Below are 13,345 nucleotides of genomic sequence, written 5' to 3'. Positions count from 1 at the left end.
CTTTTTCGGTCGACGAATCGTGCCTAGAGTTCGGGCCGGGTGACAGCCACGTGGTACTGAGACCCCAGCCTGGCTATGTGCCCAAGGTTCCTACCACTCCCTTCAGGGACCAGGTAGTGAGCCTGCAAGCGCTGCCCCCGGAGGAGGCAGACCCAGCCCTGGCTTTGCTCTGTCCAGTTCGCGCTTTGCGACTGTACATAGACAGAACTCAAAGCTTCAGGACCTCAGACCAGCTCTTGTCTGTTACGGAGGCCAGCAGAAGGGAAAGGCTGTCTCCAAGCAGAGGATGGCCCACTGGATAGTGGATGCCATCGCCCTGGCTTACCAAGCTCAGGGCGTGCCCTGCCCGCTCAGGTCGCATGCGCACTCCACGAGAGGCGTCGCATCTTCCTGGGCGCTGGCTCGTGGCGCCTCGCTAACAGACATCTGTAGAGCTGCGGGCTGGGCGACACCTAACACGTTCGCTAGGTTCTATAGCCTTCGTGTCGAGCCGGTCTCCTCCCGTGTTCTCACCTAAGGTCAGAGGCACGGAGAGGCCCCGGCTTAGTGTCGGCTTGCTGTGCTTACATGCGCTTTTTTCTCCAGAGAGTCCCTACAAGGCAGACCCTGTTGAGTCCTCCGATCTCCCTTCGGCAGCCGACGTGGCGGAGCGTCTGGCGCTAGGCCTATACTCCGTTGTATCCTTGAGAACCGGGTTTAGGCTGGGTACCATATGTGTGACCCTACTGGGATCCCATATGTCTAGTTCCACGGTTGCTCCTAAACGAAGCCCGTGTCTTTCTCTCTGGGAGAACCCACCTCTCATCGAGTTGGAGTCACCCCAGTTCTTCCATATGTAGTACAGCCTACGGGTTAGTCCATATGTTCTTCTCCACTTAACTCCTTCGGGAAGGATGTGGCTTCCGCAGCGTTCCTTTCCCAGCGGAAGGGTACGCTTTCCCAGCGTTATCCAATAGTCTCACTGAATGGGTTTTGGGGAACAGCAGTGATCGACACTCTCTGTGTTAGCCCTGTCCCACCGTCCGTAGGCAAGGGGGTTCAGGTGGCTTACAGCAGAGCGCTGGAAGAGGGCAGCCCCTGTGGCACTTTGGTAGGGATTCCTATTCGTCGGTCTGTCCGACGTACGTCGAACGTGACCGACTGAATGGGAACGTCTCGGTTACAAAAGTAACCCTCGTTCCCTGAAGGAGGGAACGGAGACGTACGTCCCGTCGCCACAGTCGCTGTACCCCGCTGATGCTGCCGCCTATCCGGTTCGGCTCCTCAGCGAAAACCTGAAGATGCAACGCACCTGCTGCTCGTTATATACCCGCGCTGCGAGGCGAGCAGCTGATGCATATGATTGCATGCCAATGTGCATTGGCTCGTTGTAGTTACACTCGAAGTAGATTGGCCTCTCTAGCGAGATTCCTATTCGTCGGTCTGTCCGACGTACGTCTCCGTTCCCTCCTTCAGGGAACGAGGGTTACCTTTGTAACCGAGACGTTATTCATGGACAAGCATTAGGATGGTTAAGATATTATCCATCCAACTGTTAGATCTAACAAGTCAGAGCTAACAAGTACGGAGTGCCACAAGGATCTGTCTTAGGTCCTGTTTTTTGCTTCCATTGAAAAACTTGGTTAGAAAACACAGGATTACTTTTCATGGTTACGCCCGATGACATTCTCTTATTTAGATATCTGCACCTGATCATTACATTACGATTATTCAAAATCTCAGTGTTAAGCATGATAATATGGTAACATATCACACAAAAGTAGGCTGATTATAAATTCAAAATAAAAGTTCTTCTTTGGCTTCTTTTTCTTCTTTCCTTTGTGTTTTATATAATGACCACTAGGAGATGCTCTAGGCACATGATTTCCTTGATTGGTTTTCTCTGAAAAGAAATGTGTTCAGTTTAAAATGAAAGTAAAAGAGTGAACGCACGTCCGTTGCATCTTACATTGAAATGAGAGTTACATGTTTTTATTAAAATCAACACATTAATGATTTATCTCTCATCCACCCGCAATTAACTGGAATGTTATTTTTTATTACTTGGCTGCAGTATCCGCGGATCTAACCACAATCCTCGCATCACTATCGAATGGTTTGAGAAGGGACACTGGTCAGTGGAAAAGGGGTATCTCTGAGCATGTGACTGCCTGTCTGAGTTTTGTCGACAGCCGGAGGGAGCACAAAATGTGACAGAGGCTTCCTCGTAATTTTCTATACAGGACAAACCATAGCTAATGGCATCATTATCACAGAGTAATTAGCTGGTGAAGTGGACTTACTTATTGTTGAGTTAACTAAAGTTATCATGAGCATTGTAATGTTTAAAACAGATGTCTCAAATCTCAGTAGGCCCACTTGGGAAGATTTTAAAATGAGTGGTCCATTCATAAATACTGGAAATACAAACCGGAAGACAGAAGATAACTAGTGCAGCGCTGAGAAGAGGCGGGGCTACACACGGTCTATATCAGACGGGCTGCAGCGTTAATTTTGTGTTAAAGATTTTGTTTATTGAAAAAATTAAACACTTATTTCATATATACATCGTCTTCCAATAATTCAAGCACTTTTCAAGAACCTTTTCAGGAATATCACTATTTTGAATGTTTTCCAGGGCCTTGAATTTCAGAAAGTCAAATTCAAGTACTTCAAGCACTTCAAGCACTTTAAGCACCTTGTACAAACCCTGCACACATTAACAGAGAATTTATAATGTAATAATGTATATAATAAAATCATAATCACTTACTTTATTTTCTCCACTATGCAATGCGAGTCCACCAAAAGAGCAGAGATTTTCTCCCAATCCATGTCTCCTAGTTTAATACTGCTCAGATCCAGTTCTTGCAGTAGTAATGGATTTGTACCCAGAACATTAGTGAGATACTCACACGCTTCCTTTGCAGCAGGACTCAAAAAGCTACAGAAATTCGAAGAGTATTTTAGATTAGATAATTGTTCTATGTATTTTCGACCCTTTGCAACTCCTATCCTTATCATGGGTCCAGTGTAGTAACGAAGTCATGATAACTGATAACTGCACCTCGATGTCTGTGTCTTTTGAAACATTTGAATACTTTTATTACCTGATGGTCATTCCATGCCCTAGTAATTTAAAGAGCCAATTTAGTCCAAATCGTCCCGGGTAATTTCCTGTGAGATCCAGCTCTATCAGGTGTGATAAAGGGATTGATTCCAGAACTGAAACCAAGGTTTTGTAACTTTCTCCAGTGATACTACAGTATGAAAGTCTGTAAATAAAAAAAAGGTTTATGTTAAGTACTGCATGTTCTACACTAAACAAAATACACATGCACAAAATAAAATGTCATTTTCAAATAAAAATTAAAACCTAAATATATGTCGTAAAAAGTTACAAAATGTGCCTTTGTGCCTTCATTTACAATCAGCCATAGGAAAAAAATGCCTTCATAATATGTTCTTAATTCAGAGTTATTAGCTTTAAAAACATTTTTTGCTCCCTGAATTAAAATAAACATTAACAGATATAAAGTATGAAAAGGAAAAAAACTAATATAAAATATTATTAATAATAATAAAAATTGTATATTAATTATAATAAAGTAACTATGGCTTCGTTGGAATTTCGCAATCCGTAATATTTAAAAGAGTATTGTGTAATATTGCCAGCTAGTGGTTAAAATCTGTATAGTTGAATCCCACTAATGTAGGTTGCCAGATTAAGGACATGCAACAGGAACAAGTGCAATTGACAATGGACAGCAATTAGCATTACACTGTAAGTTGATGAGTTGAATTTTCAGATCTGGACAAGCTTTTTAGATGAATGCTGCTAAGGTTTTTTTTTAGGTCATATGGACCTGCACTTTTCAGGAAGCGGTCATTAGAAAAATGGTAAGAACACAACAAAGTTACAGTTGTACTGCTGTGGAATAGTGTTAAAAATAAACTTTAAACACTAAGTTCCTTCACCTTTGAACTCCATGTAAATGAGGCATTAAAGGCAGGTGTTTTCTTTTGGATAACTCACATTGGCATGGATTTTGTGCTTTACAGATTGTTTACACGCACAAACAGCTGTATTACACACTAAAGGAAATGCACAATTAAAAAAGAGCATAATAGGTTCCCTTTAACATACAATAATGTAGATAAATGAAAATACACACTTTAGTTTCTTCAATGTGCATTGCATATTTGCCAGCAGATGACAGATATGCTCCACTCCTGATTTTCCTAGTTTATTTCCACTCAGATCCAGCTCTGTCAGGTTTGATGGGTTTGAAATTAATGCTGAAGTCAGAGCAGCACAACCATCTGCTGTAATGCCGTTATTATTCAGCCTGAAGAGAAAGAAAACAAAGACATGAAAACTTTCTTGAATTTATCTCAAGACCTACTTTAATGAACAGCAATGACATCCTTAACTGCTTCTGATAGCACTGGGCCTCATTTATAAAAATGAGCAGAATTGATTTTGGGGTAAATCATTTATAAACCCAGTTAGAAGTAAAATTTTGGATTCATGAAAGTGTTTGAATTTTCAAAATGTTAGCTGGTACAAAAAAAAAAAAAAAAACTACACCTGCTTCCAAACACATGTAAATGATGTGTAAAACATCCAAAATGTTGTGTTCTTTCAGACAAACTGATGGCACTGCATTATAGGCAATCTTTCAGTTATTAAGCCATACCTTTTGTTTCTGGCTAGCTGTCTGCAGTGGAGTAGCTAAAGGAAGCAGCTTCAACTCAAGCTCTGATCCTCAGAGACTATTAGTACTTGGAAGATAAACATGGATTGTGATATACTTCTATTACATTAGTGGAGTTGAGGAGGTGCAAGAATGCCAAAACAGCTGACGCTGGAGTAAAGTGAGAGGCTGCTTAGGCTCCGGGATTTAAATTTAAACATTAGATGAGTTCACTGCACCTGAAACTGTGTTCAGGAATTTCATATAATAAAATATATTAGTTAACCATTAAGTTAAATGTGAAATGTAAAGTTTTCATTGAATGTTTTTATTAGGCTTATGTCTAATTAGTATCTTTTGCATTTGTGAGGATTATGCTAATACGGATACAAATGATTGGATTTTATTAACATACTCAAAAGTATAACTATCAAGTCTGAGGTTTTTGAAGCATTTGTGAATCTGGAGTAATTTTTAATTTTTAAGAAAATTCATCTTATGTGCAAAGTACTCTGAATTTACTCATATTTACAAAGTTTCAAGTATGAGGCCATATTGTTATTTGTAAGTTGTTCTGCATAAAAATAAAAAAATAAAAATTGGTAACACTTCAGAATAACTCACGCTATGAAGCATTAAGCATTAGTAAATAGTTAGTTCATCATTTATAAAGCATTAATAGACATTAGTAAGCAGTTTATAAATACACCTATAAATGCTTTGACTTGATTTATAAGTATATCTATAATGTGTTTAATAAATGTATTTTCATATTTTAATAATGATCAATTTATCATTTCTAAATTACGTATTTCATTATTTACAAACCAGTTATTTAGGAGTTGTCAATGGTTCATAAGATCATTTATAAAGTGTAAGTAAATGATTAATAAACAATTTAAATGTACATTTATGCATCATATTATTTAGACATATAGTAATAGTTAGCGTGTTAATAAATGCTTTATTATCACATGTTCCTACTGTAATTCATGATTAATTCAGGTAGTTATAAAACATTTAGTAGTTGTCATTTTTGTGAGCCCATCTAAAGTGAGGACTATTTATGCCTCATAAAGCTTTTATAAAGGAGATTTAAAGGATACAGAACATAGAAATATTTATTTCAAGGAAAAAAATGAAACTTTACGATGGGTAAATTGATATAAAATTAAAAGTAAATCTCTGCAATTTCACAGAAAATAAAAATCCCTGTACTCCTCCAGAAAATGTAATTGTGCAGTAAAATGAAACTAAGCTTTTGCAATCTGATATAAAAATAAATTTCTGTAAAGTGTAAACACTGCTGAATAAAAATGTACCAGTGCCAACACTGGATTACAGGAGCGCCAAAATACAACAAATAATGTTTTTATAAAACAATAATAATGTAATAAAATATTTCACAGTGTCAAAACTACCTCAGTACTAACTTTAAAACATTAGAGAACAGCAGTGCAGAAAATAAATGAGCCTTTAAATCTCCTTTGTAAAGCTTTACGAGGCATGAATAGTCCTCACTTTAGATGAGCTCACAAAAATAGTTAACTGACCACTTCTAAATGTTTTATAACTACCTGAATTAATCATGAATTACAGTAGGAATATGTATTAATAAAGCATTTATTAACACGCTGAGTAACTATTACTATATGTCTAAATAATGAAATGTATAAATGTATGTTTAAATAGTTTATTAATCATTTATTTACATTTCCTAAATGATCTTATGAACCACTGACAACTCCTAAAAACTGGTTTGTAAATAATGTAATACTTAATTTAGAAATGATAAATTGATCATTAATAAAGTATGAAAATATTAAACACATTATAGATATGCTTATAAATCAAGAACAAAGCATTTATAGGTGTATTTATAAACTGCATATTAATGTCTATTAATGCTTTAAAAATGATGAATTGACTGTTTACTAATGCTTAACTAATTCTTCATAGTGTGCAGTTATTATAGTGTTACCAAAAAATCTGCTAAATGAATACATATAGTATTCATTTAATTTGTTAAAACAAATTTTACATTTTAAAGACATTTTACAAAGATGCTTTACAGCAAAAAATATAAAACCATATATATACTCACTGAATTATGTTTAGTTTACAGTGTTTATCCACCAGTAGAGCAGCGAGCTGCTTCACTTTCTTTAAGTCCAATTTATAGTCACTCACATTCAGCTCTCTCAGGAGTAACGGATTTTTACTCAGATCTCTAGTCAAAAACTTACAGGCTTCATCTGCTTCATCTGAATTCAAAAACCTGCAGAAGTGAAGTTGAAGCAGGATTGAATTCAGTTCTCACCTCTCAATGTATAATGGATGATATAGAAGACATGACTTAAAAAAACTCAATTTTGAAATCACGTTATCTTTGATGCAACAACATGTATTTTTAAAAATAAAAATATTTCTATAAATATTTCACTTGCATATTTAATTTGTATGATTTCATCAAGCCTTACCTCATAGTTAGTTTACAGTTTGGATCCTGTAGTAAATCACTGAGCTCCTTCACTCCTGATTGTCCAGGATCATTTCCTCTGAGATCCAGCTCTATCAGATGTGAAGGGTTTGATCTCAGAGCTGAAGCCAGAGATTTATAACCTTCTTCTGTGATACTGCAGCCTGAAAGTCTAGAACAGGAAGGAAAAGTAACATTCAGACGATCATTCAGTTATTCAAGAAATGTCTTAACATTAATAGCCTAAAAATGAAAGAGCTAATTCATTTCGTTCCTTGTACAAATGAATAAAAAAAATGGCTGAATATGAAGACAAACAGAAGCCCCAACAACCTTTAATATGTCTGACATCAACTCACCTGAGATTCTCCAGTTTACAATTCTCCTTCAGTCCATCAGAGAGCAACTTCACTCCTGAATCCTTCAGATTATTATCACTCAGATCAAGATCCTTCAAACTGCTAGAGTCTGAACTAAGAACTGAAGCAATAGCCAAACAGCTTTCCTCTGTTAGATCACACTTACTGAGCCTGATAATAATAAAACACATCAATAATGAAGATATGTTACAGTACTGTTACCTATGCTTACTTTGCATAGAATTTTGTACATCACCACATGTCTAAATATCATGTAATTGCTGTGCTGCTGAGTGTAGCTGATGGTGAGATGTACTCACTTGAGTATCTTCAGCTTACACACAGGATTCTTCAGTCCCTCACAGATCTCTTTGACTCCTGAGTCCAGCAGACAGCTGTTGTTCAGGTTTAGCTCTTTCAGAATGGTTTTGGAGGAGAGAACAGTAGCTAGAACTGAACAGCTTTTCTCAGTCAGCTCACAATTATTCAGTCTAAACACAAAAACACCATAATTTATTATTCAGCACATATTCAACACCCATCAAGTCTACAGGTCTTTATATCTGCTCATACATGTGACTGATAGTCTTTTATAATAAAGAGATGTTATTATGTATAAATAATGTTGACTCACGTCATTATCTCCACTTTGCTATGAGAGTCCATCAAAAGAGCAGAGAGCTTCTCTCCATCCAGATCTCCTAATTTAGCTTTACTAAGATCCAGTTTTGTCAGTAATAATGGATTTGTACCCACAACTCCACTGAGATAGTCACATGCTTCCTCTGCAGCAGCAGTTTTCAAAAATCTTAACAAATTAGATTATAAATTAGAAAAAACAAATTAGATTATAAATTTATATCGCATAATCTTAAAATTGTATGCTTTTTGCAGCGCCATTCCTCTTTAATGGGTCCAGCTAATGTACATATTGTGTGGTTTGTGAATTAGTGAAATATTTTCATTATGATTCTTTTGGAAAACTTTTTTAAATTCCAGCAACATTCTTTTTAGGTATTATTTTTATGATCCGAGAAAAAAAAAAAAAAAGAAGAAAAAAATTAATGGAAGAAACTTTTTTGTGTTAGTTTTTAAAAAATTACTAATTTATAACTGTTGTTAGATGTGAGGTTATACATTGTTATTATAGTCATTAGATATATTATTATTTTGGCTATTTACACAGAAATATTACATTAAGTTGTAATGTTCAGTAGTAAGATATGAAATTATTCTACACCACTTTAAATGTTTATTACAATTGTGTAAAAAAAAACATTGATTTTAAGCATATTTAAGTGGACAGACAGTGTTCAAGGTTCGTACACAGATTTAATTGGTGCGCTTAAAGTGTGATTAAACTTTAAAAGTTTATGGCTTATGCAAAAAAAAAAAAAAACATGTTCCTGCAAGTTTTAATTTTTCATATTGTATGTGATGAAAAGATTTTTTATTTTTGCAATTTTAATAAATATTTAAATATTTGGTCTTTATAGTGTCCATCCAAACAACTGAAATGTATAATTTTTATCATTTTAGGAGACTTACCTCAGTGTCAGTTTACAGCCTGGTTTCTGAAGTACATTAAGGAGCTGCTTCACTCCTGATTGTCCAGGATCATTTCCTGTGAGATCCAGCTCTATCAGGTGTGAAGAATTTGATCTCAGAGCTGAAGCCAAAGCTTTATAACCTTCTTCTGTGACACTGCAGTCTGAAAGTCTGTAAAACAAAAGTAAGTTGTTTATTCTTTGTTTGGAAAAAGATTAGAAATGCATTCTAACAAAGTACCTGGGACAACATTAACTTAACCACATTTAGATAATTTATTCAGTTACATATTTTTTATGATATTTAAAATAAGTGACATGTAAAAAGTCAAACTGTCCAAATAGGGATAAAAAGAGATGCAAAACAGTTAAACTGAAATTTAAGTTGCAGTAGTTTTTATTTTCAGTTATTTTGACAGAAAGGGACATTTACAAATGTATATTACAATCAGAAATACTTATGCATAAAAATACACACTTGAGTTTCTCCAATCTGCATTGTGTATTTTTTAAAAGAGGACAGATCTTCACTATTCCTGAGTTTCCGAGTTTATTTCCACTCAGGTCCAGCTCTATCAGGTTTGAAGGGTTTGAATTAAATGCTGAAGTCAGAGCAGCACAACCTTCTTCTGCAACACTGTTATTACTCAGCCTGCAGAAAAAGAAAACAAAGACAGGACATATTTGTCAATTTGTCTTAGATAAATCTATATGATGGTTCATCTAATAACCCCTCAAACCCCTCAACTTTAAAGAACAACAGTAGTATTTGATTAGACTCTGAAAATAATTAAATAGTTTTATTATTAGTTTGATTAATAGTTGAGTCTTTAACAATATAAAATACTCACTGAAGTATGTTGAGTTTACAGTGTTTATCTTCCAGTAAAACAGCAAGCTGCTTCACATTTGAGTCCTCTAGTTTATGTCCACTCAGATTCAGCTCATTCAGGAGTAACGGGTTTTTACCCACAACTCTGTTTACATATTGACAGGCTTCATCTGCAGCAGGACTCAAAAACCTGCAGAAGGGAGGATGAATTAAATGTGTAATGAAAAACAGCATTCGATTCTGAAGAGAAAAAGTGTAAAAAAAATTCCTGAAGTTATTTTGATCCAACAGTGTTAGTTAAATAATATTTCTAGAAATAATTTACCTGCATAATTTTTGTATTATTTCATTGTGTCTCACCTCAGTGTTTTCAGTTGACAGTTTGGAATCTGTAGTAAATCATTGAGCTCCTTCACTCCTGATTGTCCAGGATCATTTCCTGTGAGATCCAGCTCTATAAGGTGTGAAGGGTTTGATCTCAGAGCTGAAGCCAGAGTTTTATAACCTTCTTCTGTGATGCTACAGTCTGAAAGTCTAAATAATAAAACTAATCAATTACTCATTTGATAAAAGCAATATATCATTATCAGCATTACACCATTAGGAGATTTATAATGTCCAGCACCTCAAAGAGATCAATATGTTTATCAATAGTTGTATAACATTTCTATGCATATTGTGCACCAATGCATTAACTGCTGAATATAGTACCTGCCAAATAGTACACATACCAACATTTGAAACTTTTCACATTGTTTTATGCATTTTGCAAGATATTGCATTGTTTCAGGCCTTTCATCTTTAAATTGATCCTTCTTCACCCCATATTGCATGGAAACTGTGACTTGCTTAATAATTTGGATCAACTTCTTTAACTTTCCATTTACTTAACATGATCTTGCAAAAAATTGAACAAACCTGTCTGAGATTACTTACTTCAGCTTTTCCAGTCTGCATTCTACATTTGAAAACAGAGACGAGAGAATCTTCATTCCTGAGTCTTTGAGAATACTTCGACTTAGATCCAGCTCTTTCAGATTTGAAGGATTTAAATTCAAAGCTGCAGCTAAAGCACGACAATCTTCTTCTGTTATAAAGGAGTCATTCAGACTGTATAAAGAGAAAAATAAATTTCAGTATTACATAAGTAATGATGTGTAAGATACTACTTTTACTGTTACTTTTATTACACAAACTACTGTAAGTGACAATTGATGATAATGATGGTGGCAGCACAAAAGCATCATATGGTAATTCATTCAGAACTCTTTCCATGTAATAAATAAAATGCAGGTTTAAAAGTCCTTAAACTTGTCATTATAATGATACAACTTACATCATTGTGTTGAGTTTACAGTGTTTATCTTCCAGTACAGGAACAAGTTTCTTCAATTCTGAATATCCCAGTTGACATTCATTCAGATTCAGCTCTCTCAGGAGTAACAGGTTTTTACCCAGAACATCAGTCAGTTTCTGAAAGACTTTCTCTGCTTCAGTACTCAAAAACCTGCAGAAGGGAAATTGAACCAAAGTGAATTTATTTCTCAACTAAACTTGATGTATCATTTGATTCTAATGGGAAAAGTGTGAAATGGTTAATCTTGAATTTACTTTTATTGAAATAATAGATACAGTACTTTGACCAAGTAATTCTTCTGCACATTCATTTGTATTATTTCATCACATCACCTTATTTTTAGTTTACAATCTGGTTTCTGTAGTACATCAAGGAGATGCTCTACTCCTGATAGTCCAGGGTCATTTCCCCTGAGTTCCAGCTTTATCAGGTGTGAAGGGTTCAATTTCAGAGCTGAAGCCAGAGCTTTATACCCTTCTTCAGTTACATTACAGTTAGAGAGTCTAGAGAAGAGATTTCAATCAAAAATTGGTCACTGAATATAGAGAAAAATAAAATGCCAGTTTTGGACACAGTAGAGTTAGAATCTAACATTAATATTTTAGACATCAACTCACTTTAGTTTCTCTAGTTTACAATTTTCTTTCAGTCCATCAGAGAGAAACTTCACTCCTGAATCCTTCAGATTATTATTGCTCAGATCAAGATGCTTCAGACTGCTGGAGTCTGAATTGAGAACTGAAGCCAGAGCTGAACAGCTTTCCTCTGTTAGATCACACTTACTGAGCCTGAAAAAAAAAAGTTTGTCAATGTATTCAATTCAAACCAACTTCACCAGCATTGAAGGCATGTGTGCTAGCAAGGACAATTGCAACCACCACAGGGCCAGGAGAGTGGGATTTACTGCACAGCTCTTACTATCTGGCCTCAGTTACCGTCTCATAATTTGTTTCTCACACATTTCATGATTGGCTAACATATAGCTAGATGGCTATCACAATCTTTCCTGATTTTAATTGCTCATCATTTTTTTTTTATTAAACTTGCCACAAAAATTCTTATGCAATAAATTGTGTTTTCTACAATACATAAAAAAGCAGAGCAGCTAAATCTACAACTAGTAAATCAAAACTTTAATTTTGTAGGTTTCATGAATTCATTATGTTGGACTTTAATTTTGTAGGTTTCATGAATTCATTATGGTGAACTACCATTAACTCCCCTTATCAGTCGAACTGAAGCAAATGTAAATTAAGCATATTTGTTTCTGAAACAAAGTAGTAAACTTATTAGTCGGTACAATTTCTATTAATTAACTGATGGTGTTGTCTGCTGTCACACAACTTACCTCAGTATCTCCAATTTACACTTTACACTATTCAGTCCAGCGCAGAGCAGCCTCACTCCTGCATCCTGCAGATTATTACTGTCCATAATCAGCTCTTTCAGATTGTTATCTGATTCGAGAGCTTTAGCCAGACTTGAACAGCTTTTGTCTGTTATGTTACAATCGTTTAACCTACAAGAAATAATTTAGAACACAAAGTAAAATTTAATACAAACAGTGGATTTGCTATATACAAATATTTTTTTAAAAAGCATTTATTTATTTTAGATGAACAATACATATACTCTAGGATGATGAGCTACATTGCCAATACAACTAATCTTATTCTGCTACATAAAAACAAACATGCTTGAATAAAAAACGCTAAATGTAAAAAATGCTTAACAAGCTAAATGTATTATGACAGTGATATTAAGACATCGAATTCAGTATACACCCTAATGATGATGCATACTATATAGATGTAAGCAGAATGTAACAGATGTAAGTCACTATAATTTGCAGAATTTAATTTTAATGATGTGTTTTTAATTGTCTTAATAATCAATAATGGTTATAATTAACTATTAAAAATAGTAAATTAATATGGTTAATAACCTTCATATACTTTCATATACATCTGGTATGTGATTACTAATTACTCATTGAGGTTTTTGATAAATTACGTTTTAGTGTTTATCTTCTAAACATTAAATCTTCCTATATATCCTAATCATTGTTCACATGTAATCATTACTTCAATGAGCC

At 35.0% G+C, this 13,345-nt stretch overlaps 2 protein-coding genes across 31 annotated transcripts in view; one reads left to right on the top strand and one right to left on the bottom strand.

Annotated features, from left to right (window-relative positions):
- LOC127509895 (gastrula zinc finger protein XlCGF57.1-like) overlaps positions 1 to 13,345 on the top strand; it is a 258,569-nt gene that overhangs the window by 183,846 nt on the left and 61,378 nt on the right. The gene's annotated exons all lie outside the window — the stretch shown is intronic.
- The window catches only part of LOC127509829 (protein NLRC5-like), a 90,085-nt gene that overhangs the window by 56,985 nt on the left and 19,755 nt on the right, over positions 1 to 13,345 (bottom strand). For 19 of the 21 annotated variants that reach the window (XM_051888848.1, XM_051888845.1, XM_051888836.1 and 16 more), the window contains 17 exons: positions 12,599 to 12,769; positions 11,868 to 12,038; positions 11,583 to 11,753; positions 11,230 to 11,400; positions 10,830 to 11,003; positions 10,254 to 10,427; positions 9,913 to 10,083; positions 9,540 to 9,713; positions 9,063 to 9,233; positions 8,149 to 8,322; positions 7,835 to 8,005; positions 7,515 to 7,685; positions 7,157 to 7,327; positions 6,781 to 6,954; positions 4,155 to 4,328; positions 3,090 to 3,254; positions 2,753 to 2,923 (listed from right to left, as the gene is read on the bottom strand). In XM_051888848.1, the coding sequence (XP_051744808.1) occupies positions 2,753 to 2,923; positions 3,090 to 3,254; positions 4,155 to 4,328; positions 6,781 to 6,954; positions 7,157 to 7,327; positions 7,515 to 7,685; positions 7,835 to 8,005; positions 8,149 to 8,322; positions 9,063 to 9,233; positions 9,540 to 9,713; positions 9,913 to 10,083; positions 10,254 to 10,427; positions 10,830 to 11,003; positions 11,230 to 11,400; positions 11,583 to 11,753; positions 11,868 to 12,038; positions 12,599 to 12,769 (2,919 nt within the window). The remainder of the gene's footprint in view (positions 1 to 2,752; positions 2,924 to 3,089; positions 3,255 to 4,154; positions 4,329 to 6,780; positions 6,955 to 7,156; positions 7,328 to 7,514; positions 7,686 to 7,834; positions 8,006 to 8,148; positions 8,323 to 9,062; positions 9,234 to 9,539; positions 9,714 to 9,912; positions 10,084 to 10,253; positions 10,428 to 10,829; positions 11,004 to 11,229; positions 11,401 to 11,582; positions 11,754 to 11,867; positions 12,039 to 12,598; positions 12,770 to 13,345) is intronic. The other 2 variants (XM_051888853.1, XM_051888856.1) reach the window with 2 other exon arrangements.

The sequence above is a fragment of the Ctenopharyngodon idella genome, chromosome 3 (genome assembly GCF_019924925.1).
Source record: "Ctenopharyngodon idella isolate HZGC_01 chromosome 3, HZGC01, whole genome shotgun sequence".
NCBI classification, from domain to species: domain Eukaryota; kingdom Metazoa; phylum Chordata; class Actinopteri; order Cypriniformes; family Xenocyprididae; genus Ctenopharyngodon; species Ctenopharyngodon idella.
This window is presented reverse-complemented; position numbering and strand designations above follow the sequence as displayed.